At 41.6% G+C, this 15,980-nt stretch overlaps 2 protein-coding genes across 4 annotated transcripts in view; both read right to left on the bottom strand.

Annotated features, from left to right (window-relative positions):
• Positions 1–15,980, bottom strand: part of dym (dymeclin) — a 51,802-nt gene that overhangs the window by 7,452 nt on the left and 28,370 nt on the right. For both annotated transcript variants that reach the window (XM_063889784.1, XM_063889785.1), the window contains exons 15-16: positions 5,422–5,604; positions 3,166–3,279 (exon numbers count right to left, since the gene is read on the bottom strand). In XM_063889784.1, coding sequence (XP_063745854.1) covers positions 3,166–3,279; positions 5,422–5,604 — 297 coding nt within the window. The remainder of the gene's footprint in view (positions 1–3,165; positions 3,280–5,421; positions 5,605–15,980) is intronic.
• On the bottom strand, positions 11,731–15,614 carry LOC134868886 (uncharacterized). 2 transcript variants are annotated; one of them, XM_063890259.1, is made up of 5 exons: positions 14,514–15,614; positions 13,704–13,763; positions 13,182–13,568; positions 12,740–12,883; positions 11,731–12,650 (listed from the first exon to the last, which is right to left on the bottom strand). In XM_063890259.1, exons 1-5 carry the CDS (start codon positions 15,180–15,182, stop codon positions 12,387–12,389), a joined length of 1,524 nt encoding a protein of 507 aa, XP_063746329.1. In that variant the 5' UTR covers positions 15,183–15,614; the 3' UTR covers positions 11,731–12,386. The 2 variants fall into 2 exon arrangements, with proteins under 2 accessions (XP_063746329.1, XP_063746328.1); XM_063890258.1 differs by having other exon boundaries at positions 13,182–13,763.

The raw sequence follows: 15,980 nt of genomic DNA, 5'->3' as shown, positions 1-15,980 counted from the left end.
TTTGAGAAAAGATACGTTTTATGTGATTGTTCCCTCGAAAAAGACATTTTTCTTCAGAGAGTATAAACCTTAAAATGCTGACCTGGTGATAAACTGTGTACAGGCGAAACAGAGTTTGGAAAAGTGAGGGCCAAGGGTCGCGTGGCAGTAAAGTTGAGAAGGATTCTTCTGTGCCCTTTAACTTCCTTTGTGATTGATCACTTTAAAACGCAATCCATCCGACCACACGGTGCAGCTGTCGTTGTTAACCTGAACGGCTTCATCATGGCAGCAGAGTGGCTTCAGAATTACTGTCGGTTAACGGTTGTTATTATAAGAAACTGTTATATAACAATTTGAAACTAATCGATGTCTGACACAGAAACTGAAAATATATTTAAATGAGCAACTATCATTTGAATTCAGCAGTGTTGTAATTAAATGTAGGTGAACACAGAGATCAGGAGTAGCCTGTGTGTAACCTTCTGATAGCAGCCGCCTCGCCACAATCTGTTGTGCGGCAACAAAGTTAGGACCTTCTATGCGATCACCCATTTAAATGTTGGAATTTGAATAAACATGGATGCTGTCATTAACCTGCATTCAAGTCATTTTCCATCACTGTTGGTTGTGTTGCAGTTTCTAATCTGAACAGAGGAAACATGTAACTATTTTACGATTCACTGTAGAAAGGGGCCTCTACTTAAAAGATTTGGAAACACCAAAGTAGATGCAAATTTATACCACATGTACATGTAGTTTTAAAATTAAGACAGACTTTTATAGAAATATTGTTAGCCATGTTGCGTATAAATGTGTTGACAGAATTCCATTGTGTTTTGACCTCGTATTTTTATTCGATAATGGTGAATTATTTTACAATGGCATTGCATTTCTGTCCCCTGAAGAAGGTTCTTAGAGAGCTCTGCTTTTGGTTGTAGAGGACAGAAAGCCAAAACAGGGAGAACATTTCTTTAACCAGCCTAGCGCTGACATGGCTACATCTTCAGGAATTCAAACTTCAACACAGCAGATTACCCGTTTGTAAATACAGCATTCATTGACATGCACTGTGCTCCTATAAATGTGAACATGACCTCAGGTTAGAATAACTTCCCAAATAAATGAAAAAAACAGCAGAACATGCTCAGACTCAACTTGTTTTTGTTATTGTTTTATAGACAGGAACAATTACCCTTACATGTCTTCCTTGACAGCCCTATCCAGATATAAACACAGCTGATGGAGACACCATTACTTATTTTCCAAGCTTTTACTGAGTAATTACCAACTTATCGATGATTCCACACAACATTAATCCTGCCTATGGATTTTCTCATTGGGAGCTGTACAGCATAATGAGTAAATGAGATGAAGGGAAGCGAAAAGTAGAGAGACAGCTGTTTGTTTGAGCAATGGTACCATCAGGCGGCAGGGACTTCTCCCCGAGGAGACATTGCCCAGATATACTCCTCGCTTCATGTCACCCTGTAGAGCTGAAAAGCACTCAGGTGGCGCTGAGTCAATGTGCACATCACTTTTTTTTCCCAACAGAAACAAAGAGTAAAACTGGCACAAATGGCTGCACAAACACATCCTTAAGAAGAGATCTCCTTTTAGGTTTCAAGGTTTCAAGGTTTCAAGGCTTTATTTGTCATATGCACAGCAGATACAGCGTATATGTTGGCAATGAAAATCTTATGTCGCGTGCTCCTCCAACAACTCAACATACATGGTGCAAATAACATAAATAAAATAGTGCAAAAAGAGAGAAGAATATTTACAATAACAACAATAAAGATTTGAGGATGTGAAATATATACATATGTGGAATACATTGAGAGTATTTAAACACTTTACACTGTTGAATGAGGAGGTATGGACAGATGCATATGTTATGTATAGCAGAATTGAGGAGCTCGAGACACGGCAGCCATCCTCGGCGCCATCTTGCTTCTTTAATAAAGCATACTGATACCACAGAGCCTTTTGCAGTTTACATTTCCCTTGTCTTTTACCAATATTTTTCTTTTCCTATGCCTTCCTTTTCTGTTTGATCAGTTTTCCTTAAAACATGATGCCTTTTTATTTTTGCTGTAACTGTGAATCACTATGTAAAAAAAGCTCTATGAATAAAGGATTATTATTACTCATAGACCACATATTCCCAGTACAGCTGAATGCATGAGTGTGTGCTGCAGGTAAAGCCCCCTCACTGAAGGACACAGAGGGTTATCCACATGGCTCAATGTGTAATTCTACGGCTCTTTGGTCGATCGCTAAATTAGCGCTACAAGGAGCCGAATGAGATTGAGACACAGAGAGAGAGCACACGGACGCGTGGCCACGCACCATCCCTCCTCCACATAGGCCAGAGAGACAAATGCCTTGCAGCCAGCCGCCAAGTATAGAACATGAAACACATGATGAAACATGCAATTAAGAGCTTCGGTGCTGGTGAGGAGCGGAGTGGAGAAACCGCTGGTTACATATTTCCTCACTGATTAATGGAGGAGCGCTGGGAAGGGCGGGGGTTAGCCAACCCGCCAGGAGTGTTGGGAGTGTTGGGTAACGAGGCGCAGTGGCAGATTTATGTCCCACCCCAGCCCCCCACTCCCTCCCCGAGTCTGATGTGCCCATGACAAAGTGCCCCCTAGCCCCCCATCCCACCTCCCTGAAATGCCATTTCATGTTCGCGTGTAGCCGGCCAGCGGAGACGGAAAGAAGATGGGCATTAATGCTTATGAGGATTGGGCTTTAGCCCTTTTCGTCTCATGTCCTAATGGCTCTTTGCATGTTTCCCTCGCCTCAGCCTATATCTCCCTCCCATACCTCTCCCTCTCTCACCTTTCTAGACAAACTAATTCTCTTTTTCTTCATCTCCCCGGCACAAAATCAACCATAACTCGCAGCCCTTGACAACACATTGCACCCCCAACACATTCACCTTGATGTCCAATATGTCCCACTTCTTTTTTCTTCAGCCAGTCTCATATTTCATTGTTCCTCGACTCTATGCTCGCTTATCTCATCTGCCCCCCTACTATGTGTGTGTGTGTGTGTGTGTGTGTGTGTGTGTGTGTGTGTGTGTGTGTGTGTGTGTGTGTGTGTGTGTGTGTGTGTGTGTGTGTGTGTGTGTGTGTGTGTGTATGGTGTGTGTGGTGTGTGTGCGCGTGAGAGATTTACCTTCAGTCTGTCTGTGGGCAGGGCCTGGGCTCCTTTCATAATGACTTCCTGAACCCTCTCAACTGACAGGTCACTTCCAGCCTGCTCCAGACGCTGACTGAAGAAACCAATCACCTAAAAGGGTCACACAAGAGGAAACAGCCAATTACAATACAGAACCAAAGTTTTCCAAAAATACATTTTGGCTAATGGCGTTGATTATAAATAGAGCTTCACAGAATGTCCTATAAAAAAAAAATGCTTCCTCGTCTTCTATCAAGGTTTTTAACGCTAGACACTGGTAAACTCCACTTAACATTTCTCATTGTTTCTTTCTTTCTATCCTAAGCATTGAAAGCTATTTTAAACCACAACTGTTGTGCACTCTGTTTTTTGGAAACCTGATGCTATCACGGATACATTGGTATTTGTGTGTATGTTGGTTCATATTTAAAACAGAAATTAGAGGCTGTTAACTGCAGTACCAAATGTTTCTGTATAGCTGATTAGCTTTTTGCATTTTATTTAAAGTAACTCAGTTTCACTTTAAAATGAACAGTAATATCAACTGTAAAATAACAGAAATGAACTTGTATAATTCTGTTTGTTTAAGAAAAAAAAAAAGGATATTAGCTGATATACATTTATAAAAGTCTCCACTAAATTTCCAGTCTACATCCTCCAGCATTAGTTCCTGTTTCTTCACACAGGATCTAATGCCATTTTGATCTCACTGAGGTTTAATATCAATCCTGTTTCCGTCATGAAGCTCTTTTAATCCCGCTGTTCCGAGCTGTCACATCGATGTTGCAGCAGCCACACCCCATATGATGACACTGGGAGCAATATGGGGATCTAAGTTAGAACAACGTGTCATTGAGCGACATGTAGATGGTTTCATTCTGTAAACAGTAACACTGCTACAGACTCGAATCATAGTCAGAAAGACAGGCTAGCTGTTTGATTTGGGATGACATTTTGATTTTGCATCAACAGCGAACAAGACGTTGTCAATGGGATGTCATGTTTGAGCGACAGTTGATCCAAAAATGTGTCTATACTATGCAGGGATGCAGAGCTACGTAAATTATAATTGAGTTGACACTACCGATTGAGAATCTTAGCAAACAGGTCTAAAAAACCTGGATAAAATCTGCTTTTAGAGAGTGAAAAACCTCCAAACCAAATTCAAAAGGCTGTGAACATGCAATCGGCTAATATGCCTGAAGGCTAAAACTCAGAAAGTATATACATTTATAGTTGTTCAAATTACAAATTCACCATAGGGTTAGAGCGTGTTTCATCCTACTTAAAAAGAACATTTCACTTGAGCTCAAATTATCTGATGCCTTCTGGGTTTAAGCCCAAACAGGAGATCAAGGAAATTGTATTTTTGCGTTTCCACTGCTGTGCTGGATTCTTCCCCTGAGAAATGTTTGATATTTGATCATTAAAAAACTCTAGGTATTACTGATTCTTTTTAATGCTCCTTTTTTTGTCAAACCAACAGTGAAAAACGCATCTACAGGCAATGTTTTCTCTGCTCACGCTTTGTGATTGCTTTAGAGAATTCAAACACACCGGGGCATTCTGTGTGTGTGCGTGTGTGTACATGCGTGTGTGTATATCTAATACTAATCTCTTCATTAATTCTGAAGGCCTCCCGTATGGGGTTAATTTAGAGGAGCAAAAAAGCAGCCCCTCATCCTGAATCTCATGCTCACACACACAGATTTTCAAGCGCAGGGAAGGCTTCGCAGAATAGCCTTAGGGAGGCTGACTTAACTGAGGGATTCGAGATAGCATGCTTCCCTCATACTTATGGATAACAGCAAAACCCATGGCTATGTATGCAGCATCCCCCATCCCTCACACACACATGCTCATACACACCAAAGCTTCCTTTCCTCTTTTTTATGACAACCATGAATGACAGCTTTCTCTCACACTGTTTCTTCCTCCCCCAACGCTCAATGAATATTTGACACACAGCCTCTCAACACAAGGGGACTGATTAATTCATCAATACTACTTAAGCTCACAGGAGTCAGTACAGCCCAACTGCATACCATGTTAACGATGCAGTTCGCATATGTTCCAGCACCGCTTGGCTTTTTGAAACTTTCCCCTTCAGGTGGAGACATTCAAGGAAAATCTGTATAACCTTGATCTATGGAATAATTACCACAGATCAGCCATAAGGAAAAATTGCAATCCCAGGCTCAAGCTTCTCCTAATTCACTTCTGATTAAAATGTGAGTGAAAACTTGGACTGACCGTGTCCAGGTTCTGCATGATGTCCTGGAAGGATGGATGTGTCCTGAACTGCTCAAAGAGCTCCCTCTTGTAGAGCAGCGCGTACACCAGGTTTGGGTTGTGGTGTAGAGAGTTGCACAAGCAAGAGTTGATGATTTCCAGCATCATGCGGATCACCTCCTCAATCACGTTCAGGTCCTGGGCCTGCGGGGAGAGGGAGGATGTAAAGGTTAATTGGTTTCCCACTACACTGGTTTCACTTATAATGGTGTTTTTAAATGATTGCTTCCTGATAGATTGATCAGCACGGGGGAACGAGAGGTGGAAGAAATGGCAAGGAGGAGAATGAGAAGGATAAAAGTTGACAGCCAAGAGGGGGGCAGATAGGTGACCTTGTGAGTCACAGATCAGGTCATGTCACACTGCGTTTCCTCCTTGGGCAAAGTCAACTGTCGGTAAGTGACAGGTGACAGTATGGGAGCAGATAGGTGTGGGAACAACGGACAGAAAGCTGATAAGTTATTTAAAAAGTTCATCACACAAATGTAAGAAATAATAATAATAAAATACAGATATAAAGCAGTGAAAAAACAAAAGTTGTAAAATGTTGGAATTAAATGTAAAGGTTATGTATATTAAAAGGTACAACAGCTCAAATGTCAGAGGTATCTGAAAGAAAAAGCTTGAAGGTCATGTATGTATACTTAATATGATGCGGGCAGTTAGCTTAGCACAAAAATTGCAAACTGCAAAGTCAACCTGCATGGAAAAAACATAGAGAAAGTCTCCAATATTTTGGGGAAATAATTTCTATTGTTATTTATTTTTTTACTCAGTCAGTAATGTGTTGTATTTTAGCCGTATATCCAAGGAGGCAGAATGAAAGAATATGCTTGACTATCTGAATATTTATTTGATTTATATATTTATTAAAGTAAATGCATATAGCTTAGACTGAATACATTTAGAACAAGGAAAGATTTGGGTGTTGATTATTGGGAACTAATTATATCCGTGAAGACCTTTAGATAGACGGATCTCCTCTTCAAAGAAATTTAGAGTTAACTGGAAAACAAAAATACCACAAATACATTATGATTACCAGTTTATTAGTACACCTGAACGGTCTTAAGCAGTCCAATACAGCCATTTAATAATCCCCCATTTGTTAACGTTCAAAATGTTCCATCTTGTAGGTGCTATAAAACCTTTAACCATTGCACTACTAGCTTTTAAAACAGTTGATCATCAGCCCTTGATGACTCCTCTAAGAATCTTGGGTAGTTCCCCGGAAATCTGTTTCCTCAGTATTGTGGAAATGTAAGCAACCGGATTAAATCTAATCAAGCTTTACTTGGGGAACCTGCTGTTTAAGAACAGAAATTCTTTCATACATTGTTCTTTAGTTACTGTGCTCGCAATAATCTGTCTAGACAGACAGACAGATAGACAGACGCCATCATGACGAGATAACGTCCCTCACGGCTTTGTCCATTGTGGGGCACAGAGGAAACGGCTGAAAGTCTGTGGGAAAATGAATAATCTTTAAAAGATAAAACCACGTAGCAATGAATTGGCGAATGGAGCTCAAGAGATGATGTATGATTTCCCAGGGTGTGACAAAGGCGGGACAAGCTCTGCCAAATCTATCATGTACTGATGGTATTATAAAGATAAGATCCCAAGATGATGCAGCCAGTTTGGAAACCAATCTAAAAAATAGAAAACAATGAATAGTAACACGCTGCATCATAATGAAAACAAACACTGCTGGAAAAATGAATGTAGGCATGGCTTGTTGTTTTTCAATTGCCAAAAGGATAGCAAAGAAATATCATTGCCCAACAAGAATTACCAGCGTTTAAAAACTTGACCACTAACTGCTTTGAAGCTTTTTCGACCGGAGATTTATCTAATCTATAAACTGTATATCCATGTTGGCAGAACAAAGCAAAAACACAACGGCTAACAGAAGCTGAGACAAAAGTGCAGACTAAGAGAATACAGGAGTCAAAAACATTCAAAGTAGCTTAGCTTAATGCCACGATGCACTACTGAAGTAAGTCCCATGGTGGAAGGACCAACACTGTAACACACATGGAAAACATACTCTAAACCTGACCCTGCGTCCTTACGATTACCAAGAATAGCATGGGCGAGTGTATGCTTTTGACTCAATCTGATAACGACATTTAAGCCAAATCCCCCTTTTACATAAAAATGAAACATTAGTAGTTAGACTGCCTAAAGACTAATAACCCTAACCCAAGATATACACTGTGCAAGAGACTTTACATTTGATAAATGACATCAAATGGTTGAATTCTTTCCTCATTGGGCATTTCTGTATTTACCCTATAACAATATATCTGTTATAATCTAATATTGGCCTATATACTGTATCTAATACATTTTTTAAACTAAATGCAATATGAGTACTTCATATGGAAGTGTATGAACCAATAGTGGACAGCAAAATGTATTATTTTAAAATAACTTATTTGACATACACAATGAGTGATCTCGTGAAAATGGAATGGACAACCATGTTTGTGTATTTATCATCAACAGATTCTTTCATATGTCATTGCAGTAAAGGCACATGTATTACTGACAACATACAAATCTTTATTTTGCCAAGAAGTATATTGAAAGTTTCTTTAATTCTACATGCGTCTTTATTCTGCCTCTACAGTGATAGTTAAGGATGCATAGCTTTCCTGCAGTGTGTGGACATCAACGCACAAGCGCACGCTACTACTCTTCAGCTATTCCAAAAAAAATACAATCTGCGTTATATCGATCAAGTTGTGGCTATTGGCTAAAACACGGGAAATATCTAACAGACAATAATAACTGCACAACTCTTATATTGTTATATATAATATATAAATACATTCTTAAAAAAACCTAATTGACCGCCACAGACAAAACTTGAAGTATATATCTATGCTTTACAGGAAACCTCGCCTTAGACAGTACTCATCAGCAACTTCCTCTGGGGTTACATCCTGCCTCAATTTCAGGCTTGAAATGAGAGAAGTGTATTCCCTTGGAAGTATTGAAATTCCTGTAAAATACATCAGAATGAGGTGCTGAGCAAGCCAGTTTAATTTTTAATGTGTAGATGTATAAATCAGTAAAGCTTTGTGGTTAAAAAGCTAGTTTCCTCTGCAGTGTGAGACAACTTTCTAACAAAAGAATATAAGACGTCATGTTCTCTTTCATGAGACTTATCGTTAAGGATTCATGTTAATGACAAACTTCATTGTTCTGATGGAGAGCTGTTTTGACCAAGAATTTGCTAATACCAGCTAAGACCAAATTCAAAACAGCAGCTCAGCGAGACTGCAACAGCAAGCTGATTGGAAGCTGAGATTCCACCTTCAATCTGGGCTAACCATCTGCAACAGAACTGCATGTGGTAGCATTTCGCATTACGTCTTTGGTGCCCTGCTTCGGAATGAAGTCCTTATCTTATAAATAACTTTTCTTACTGTGGCCTTTTTTTTTCTTTGCTCGAGCCACACATAAGCATACGTACAATCTTATGCACATGAACATTCAAAATCACCTCCTTAAAGTAGCCAGGGGGATTATGATGATTAGAATAACTGTATTCTCTTGTGCGTCCACCATGAATCAGGCTTGCCACACGGATGCAAAAATGTAAAGCATCGATTTCCGCAGGCCGTCAGACCAAGGTGTGCGGCACTTTAACAGGCTGACGTGAAGAGGCAAGTGAAGGCAGGAGAGCCGGATATAATGAGGATTGATTGTACGTCTGGAGGCAGAGCTGGCTCTCTGGGCTCGACTCCACTGCCTAGCTAGAGCGGCTCGACTCTGTTCTGCTGTGGCAGGCCGTAATTAGACGAAAAGCAGCGACAGATACGAGTGGGAGGAAGAGGAGGCAGAGGAAGGAAGACAGCAACACAAATGGAAGCATAGAATAAGTGAGTAGGGGGGCTTGATGGAGAAAGTGAATGCGATGAGGAGGAGACAAAAGGAGGAGAGGAAGGCAGAGTGGGAGTGAGGGATGCAGAGTGTGTTTGTTCTCTAGCCCTGCACCCAGCTTAATGAGATTAGCCTGGCAGGGAAAAAATGCCACACTGGGGAATTCAGGTCACATGAAAATAGGCTAGCTAGACGTCTGCCTGGCCCAGTGTGTATGTTTGTCAAGTGGATGAGATTAAGAGGTCCATGGTCTACTTGAAACCCAGACAGGACTTAAATATTTTTGGCTCCTCCTCTCCCACTTCCCACTATGTTCTCTTGCACTTGTTTTTCACAAAAATGCATCCGCTAGACAGCCCAAAAACACCCAACATGTGTTTGCATGACTGAATGAAATCATTACAGCCTTTCCTTTCCTTTCTTTTCTCGCTCCCCTTCCTCAGTTTTTCCTTCCGTCCTCCTCCACTTTTATGCTCCTTCTCTTCCAGCCTTGCACTATTTTCCAGCCTGCTGCATTGTCATTTATTCACAGCCACTATTTAATGTCTTCTCTCCACCCAGGAAAACACAGGCCTCAGACATGAGCTGTATCATTAGTCTCAATGATCCTGCCCCCATTGTACTTATTTCCCCGATTATACAAACCTAACAGGAAGTGTGTGTGTGTGTGTGTGTGTGTGTGTGTGTGTGTGTGTGTGTGTGTGTGTGTGTGTGTGTCCATCTGTCTGATTCTTCTGCTAACTCTTCAACATGTTTGGCACAAATGTGTTATGTCTGCAGGTATGTTTGACCTTTGCTATCTCTTTGACAAACTAAATTATAGAGTTTGCAGATGCAATCAGCGCCTGGGAAGGACATTGCCCGCACTTCACAATCTGTACGTGTTTGTGTCTAGCCATCTATCATACCCAAGCATGTTTTTTATGCATGTTTGTGTGTGTGGTAAGGGTGTTTACAGACACAGACATGTAAATCCCTGTAAAGTAGGAGCTGGCATCATTAAACCAATAGCTTAGTGATTCCCTGGCTGGCCCTGCTGCTCACTGCAGGCTGTTGCAGGGCAGACAAACCAGACATATTAAGAAAGAGTACTGACAAAGACAAGGACATGGAGATTAACAGAGACAGATAAACACAATGAGTTAAAAGCCACGCCTAAGAGACGGATGTTTTCACAGAACACAAAGTCTTCAACAGAAATAAAGAGAATATTTGCGTTTTAATCCTTGATTCGATATGATAAGAGGCAAAAACAGCAAAGGCTTTATAAGAAAAGTAAAGGAAGGAAAGCATGAAGAGAAGAAAAAGCACCACGTCGACAGACAGAGAGGGTCAGACTGGCTGAGCAGCCCAGTCTTTTGGAAGTTTTTTTTTTTAAATGGGTCATTGTCTGACCTGCTTATGGAACCACGGCCATGTCATAATCGCACCATTTTGTGTAGTATTGTGCCTCTTTTTACCACATAGCCTTACAAAACATCCTTTGTTTCACACACACACACACACAGAATGAAGCAAAAGACGGTACTACAACATCAACAATGCAATGTGTCTGTCTCTGTTTAGGAAAGAATGTGTTGGACAATCGCTGCATCACTGTCTGTGCGGAGGGGAAGTCCAGCCAAATTTGCAGACAGACGCCTTATTAACAGATTAAACTGGCACACTACCTCTCAGAGTCTTGGCTAGCAGTAACTGCAGGGGGGCAAAGCAGCAGTGATATCAATGATGACGCAAGTAGTACCGGTAAAAAGGATGACAGTAACCGCTGCAACAGCACACTGGCAGAAAGGTGGGCACGACTAATTGATCGGCTGCTAGCTGTGCTTTGTTTTGCTGCGCCTCGATCAGAAAAGACCGGGGCACAGTGGGGCTGCCCTCATTATCATTTGGAAAGCAGACAATCATTAAGACCCCAGAACACCTGCTGCCGGCACGAGGTGGCACTCCTACTGCCCAGGAATAAACACAGAAGAAGTCAGCACAAAGGAGAAGAGAAGATTAGAGGCTGATAGATATGTAAAGACACACGCTAACAAGTAAAGTCACAAGTACGTCTCGCATCATCTTCATTAGGCAGGTGAGGAAACATTTTGGGAAGATAAGAGACTAAAAAAGGGAGTCAGGAAGTCAGCTCTCAGCAGGATATTGACTTAATGAGAGGAACCGTAGGGACATTATATTGAAACTGAGAAGATAACACAATAAGCAACATAAAGGATGGCATCAGCCTTAGAGGTAACATATATTTTGTACAGGGTGTCTGCAGGTTTTAACAAGTGCAATTTTAGACTTTTTTAGACCTTTTTTAGACCATCATGGGTTAAATTTAAGACCTTCACGAAGTATTAAAAAAAAAGAAATAACAAAGCCAGATTGCCGTCAATTTACATTTATTGTCAATGAAACAAACATATTATTTACATTATTTACATGCTTTTAAGCTCTGCACTTTTGGTGGCAATTTCATCCCCCAGAACCTTAAGCTGGGAGAGCTTGTCTTTGGCAGCCCTCCTCAGAGCATTTGATTTTGAAATCAGATGTGCCATTTTGCTCCCAGCCTTGCCCTCTGCTTGCTCTGCCAACTCATCTGCCTCTTTGCCCAGGCTCTCAGTAACTTTATGTAGACTGTCCCTCTTGACTTTCAGGTCTTGTAACTGCTCCTCCGCGTGTGCCCTTTTCTTCCCTTGTGTCTCTGTCTCCTTCTTCTTCCTCTGTTCGTCCAAATGCACACGGTACCGTGACCTGGCAGCCATGACAGATTTCATTAGGTCAGGTGTAAGTGGAACCTTGGTAACGCCCCCATGTATTGCAACGTAGTCGTAAACAAGCCTGTGTGCGACCAATGTTTCTTCTTGCATATTCTCCGTCTCGATCTCTTTGTTCACTGAGAAGCCTCTCTCTACAGACGCCTGACCATGAGAAAGCAGTAAAAGGGTCTTGCAAAACGCCCAAAGATCTGGGTATGCCTTGCCGATGAAGCCATGAAGGAAGACATCTAGCCTATCTGAAAGTGGCACGCATAATTTTCCTCAGCCCTTTCTAGAACTCCTAGTACCAGCACAAACTCCTCCTGCCAGCTGCCTGTTGAGCAGAAATGTCTGCACAAGTCCCTTCATCTTTGCCTTGCAGCCGTCTGGATCACTGCTCATCACTGTGGGGTCTAGACAATCCATCTGCCTAACGGTACTGTACTTAAGAGGACTCTTCTCCTGTACTTTCTTCACCATGCTTGAGAGTCCTTGCATGCAGTCCCTTTTAAATTCAAGAATCCTGAGGTCTGAACTTTTGCTGTTCTGTACAGAGAAATGCGAAAGGAATGTAAGCAAAAATGCTGTACACATGGGCTTCCCCCTGATAATCTTTGACATTAAGCTATTAGTACCTTGAGGGCCTCCTCAGCACCCAAGCCAATATCAACACAGTGCACCGGCATCAAGATATTCTTGTCACCTATGTCCAGTTTGGTAAGCTGGGCTGTGGTGATGTCCTGCAGAACCTCTCGTTTCACGAAACGACGCATCAGACTCTGTTGGACGATAACAAAAGAAACATTTCAATTACATAATTACTTTGCAAAATACTGTGTACCATTTTGACTGTTGTAGATTTGCTGTGAAAGTGTCTTTGTTCACAACTGTATTTGTTTAATTACAGGCCTACATAATGCTTTACTTTTGAGCTGGCGGTGTAATGGGGTGGGTGGGTGGGCTGGCATCATAACCACACCAAAACTCTCAAAATCAATATAATGCAATCATAAAATCCATACATCCATTTCATGACAGTTTCCTAAATAATGTTCTGCTCATTAGAAAAGGCATTACCTTGATCAACTCTGCCAGATCTTTGCCTAGGTAAGGCATCACCGGCTCCTCAGTCTGGTACTTCCTTAAAAACGGATCAAATAGCTGGGCGATGCTCCTGAAAAACTGCAGCTTAGGTAGAGTCAGGGGATCTTTCTGGGCTTCTTCGATTACAGCAAAGCTTCCAGTGCCAGGATTTGGAAGCTCCTTTCTCCTCACAGCATTGGTGTACACCAGCATAGATGACCAGATATCCAACGCTCGTATCACGACAGGCAGGTTTTCCAGCCATCGGTGCCCACACCATGCCAACGGGAAGCGGATAGACCTGGTGGTCTTCTCGTAGTCCTCTCGTCTTGCGGGAACATTATGCAACAATGTGTGCAAGGCCCTGAGGATCTTGTCCACCTGCCACGATGAGAAGCCTGTTTTAAAGGCATTGTGTACGGTGTGTAACCCGCAGCTACCAACAGATATGAGCTGAGAACCAGCGTACAGGTCAGCATATTCCGCCTGGAACAGCTCAAAGAACTTAAAATTTACATTTGGACCATCCATTGAGATCGAAATCAGCTTGCTGAGGTCCAGGTGGCCCGCACATTCCTAAGGGAAGGAAACAAATCAACCAGTCAATTAAATTAGCATATATTTAAACAACAAAATCACACACACAGGCAATAGTTATGTGCAGCTAGCATACAAATAAGTAATGGGAGCAGAATGTAAAGGTTGGGCAATGAAAAGGAGGCATGTACAAATTATGATTAAGAGAAGGCAATTTAATACACAGATGTCCTCATTCATTCTCTCACACAGCAATTGCAGAGCACTACTTCAGAAAATGAATAAACCAAATCTCCCAATGATCAAAATATTTTCACTAAGAAACGTTTTGGACATGGTGACAGAGACAACTGTATATGCGGATCACACGCGCAGCCACACACCTTCCGATTTTAAATGGAGCCCCTTTTCATAACAGGAGATGAAATCGTTCGTCGGTCTTTGCATTACGTTTGGGATCATAAAACTACCGCAACACGGAAGTTGTATGATCCCTGCCGTAATGCAGAGACCGACGAATAACATACATCCCCAACAATGACAAATCAACTATGCTGCGTTACGCAGCAACCGACATCTGGGGCCATGTTGTTGTTATGCAACAACCGGTGCTGGGGGCAATGTTGCGTTACGATAAACCCGGTGTGACAGCTGGCTACCCCGTAACAAGATGTTACTCCAGATGTAAGAAACGCAGCGATTGGCCAAAAGTACTTCTATTAATTTTAATCAAGAGTAACATTTTTACGACCAATCAGTGGATAAAAATAATACAAAAAAAGCACTTACTTTGATCTCCTTCAGCAAGTCGTTTGCTGTGGCATGGCCCATAAATTGTGAGCCCAGGTACCGGGACTGTACCTGGCCGTCATCCCAGTACCTTACGTGAAGGTCCAGTTGCTTCCTCTTTGTTGCGTGGTTAAGACTTTCGTCAAACATAATGACGAAGGGCCCGGTCACCTTTGAGATAAGCTCTTTTTTGACGAACTCTGCCACTCCAAATCGGAGTATGTACGACGTCTTGTCTCTCCCGCATTGGAATGTTTTGGCAACTGTGGAGTCGGGGAACATCGCTTGGAAAAGCTCTCCGATGCCGTCATTGGATCTGCATGACTGGTGTTTAGCCACTGTGTTAAGCGCCCACAGAACTTCTGCCTTCATTGTATCAGTGGAGCCCAATAGACCACGAATATTACCCGTATTATTTATTGACGACGTGCTGCTCGCTACTGAACAGAACTGGGCAATTCCATGGGAATTGCGTGCTGCATTTGCCGACTCCTGGTGTTTGCTGGATTTTGTGTGAGACTCCAGTGCCTTGATGCCCAGGGTCCCGAGTTTAAGAGTTCTTTTGCAAAACGTGCAGTATGCCTCACTGTCATCAGCGGGAACGCGTTTCAGCCAGTCTGCAAATTGCCCTATTGAGAGCCAATTGTCGTTGAATTTACATTTACCCATCCTTTTTTTTTTTTTAACTTTCTCCTGCCATTCGGACGTTATCCTACTTCGTAACTATTCCCGCCTTGCTCGCACACAGAATCAAAACACTTGCTGCTGCATCCTGTGACGACAGTACATTTCCGTTTCACATCTGTAGTTTTATTATTGTACGTTCCACTAACAGCACATGTCATGTAGAACTACACGGACCATAACTGCCACCATAACAGAAAAAGAAAAAAACAGAACGGCGTGGAAGAGGACGTAAAAACAAAACAAACAAAAAAAAAAATCCTTTGTCGATATTTTGCATTGAAACGTAGGTCTTAAATTACTCAAACGCAATTTTAGACTTACACTACGAAATATCTCTATATTTTAGACTTTTTTAGGCCTTAAATTGAAAATGTGTAATTTTAGACTTTTTTAGACTTTTTAAGACCCCGCGGACACCCTGTTTGTAAAGCTCGACCTCATTGTAGATGATTTTATTCAGTGTTAACTTTTCTAAAAAACATCTAAAAGATTGGGTCCTTTTATTTGTACAGGGGAGAACCATGGTTTCATTAACCCCATTCACTGAGGGTTGTTACTAAGTGAGTGTTGTACAGCATGGTGTTAACCAAACTGCAATGGGCTGCATAATTGTTGGTGACATAATACAATATAATTCAGGTACTCCAATTTGATCTTGGAGTTTCTAGGCCTATATCAGACACCAAATGTAGATCAGCAACTATTTTGCTACTTTGGAATTTAAAAAGGCAGCAATAAATGTCTCTATAATGATTTGAGAAAAGAGAGAAAAATACAAGT

This window comes from Eleginops maclovinus, chromosome 8 (assembly GCF_036324505.1).
Source record: "Eleginops maclovinus isolate JMC-PN-2008 ecotype Puerto Natales chromosome 8, JC_Emac_rtc_rv5, whole genome shotgun sequence".
In the NCBI taxonomy this organism is placed as follows: Eukaryota; Metazoa; Chordata; class Actinopteri; order Perciformes; family Eleginopidae; genus Eleginops; species Eleginops maclovinus.
The sequence above is the reverse complement of the archived record's forward strand: the minus strand, read 5'-3'. Positions and strand labels throughout refer to the sequence as shown.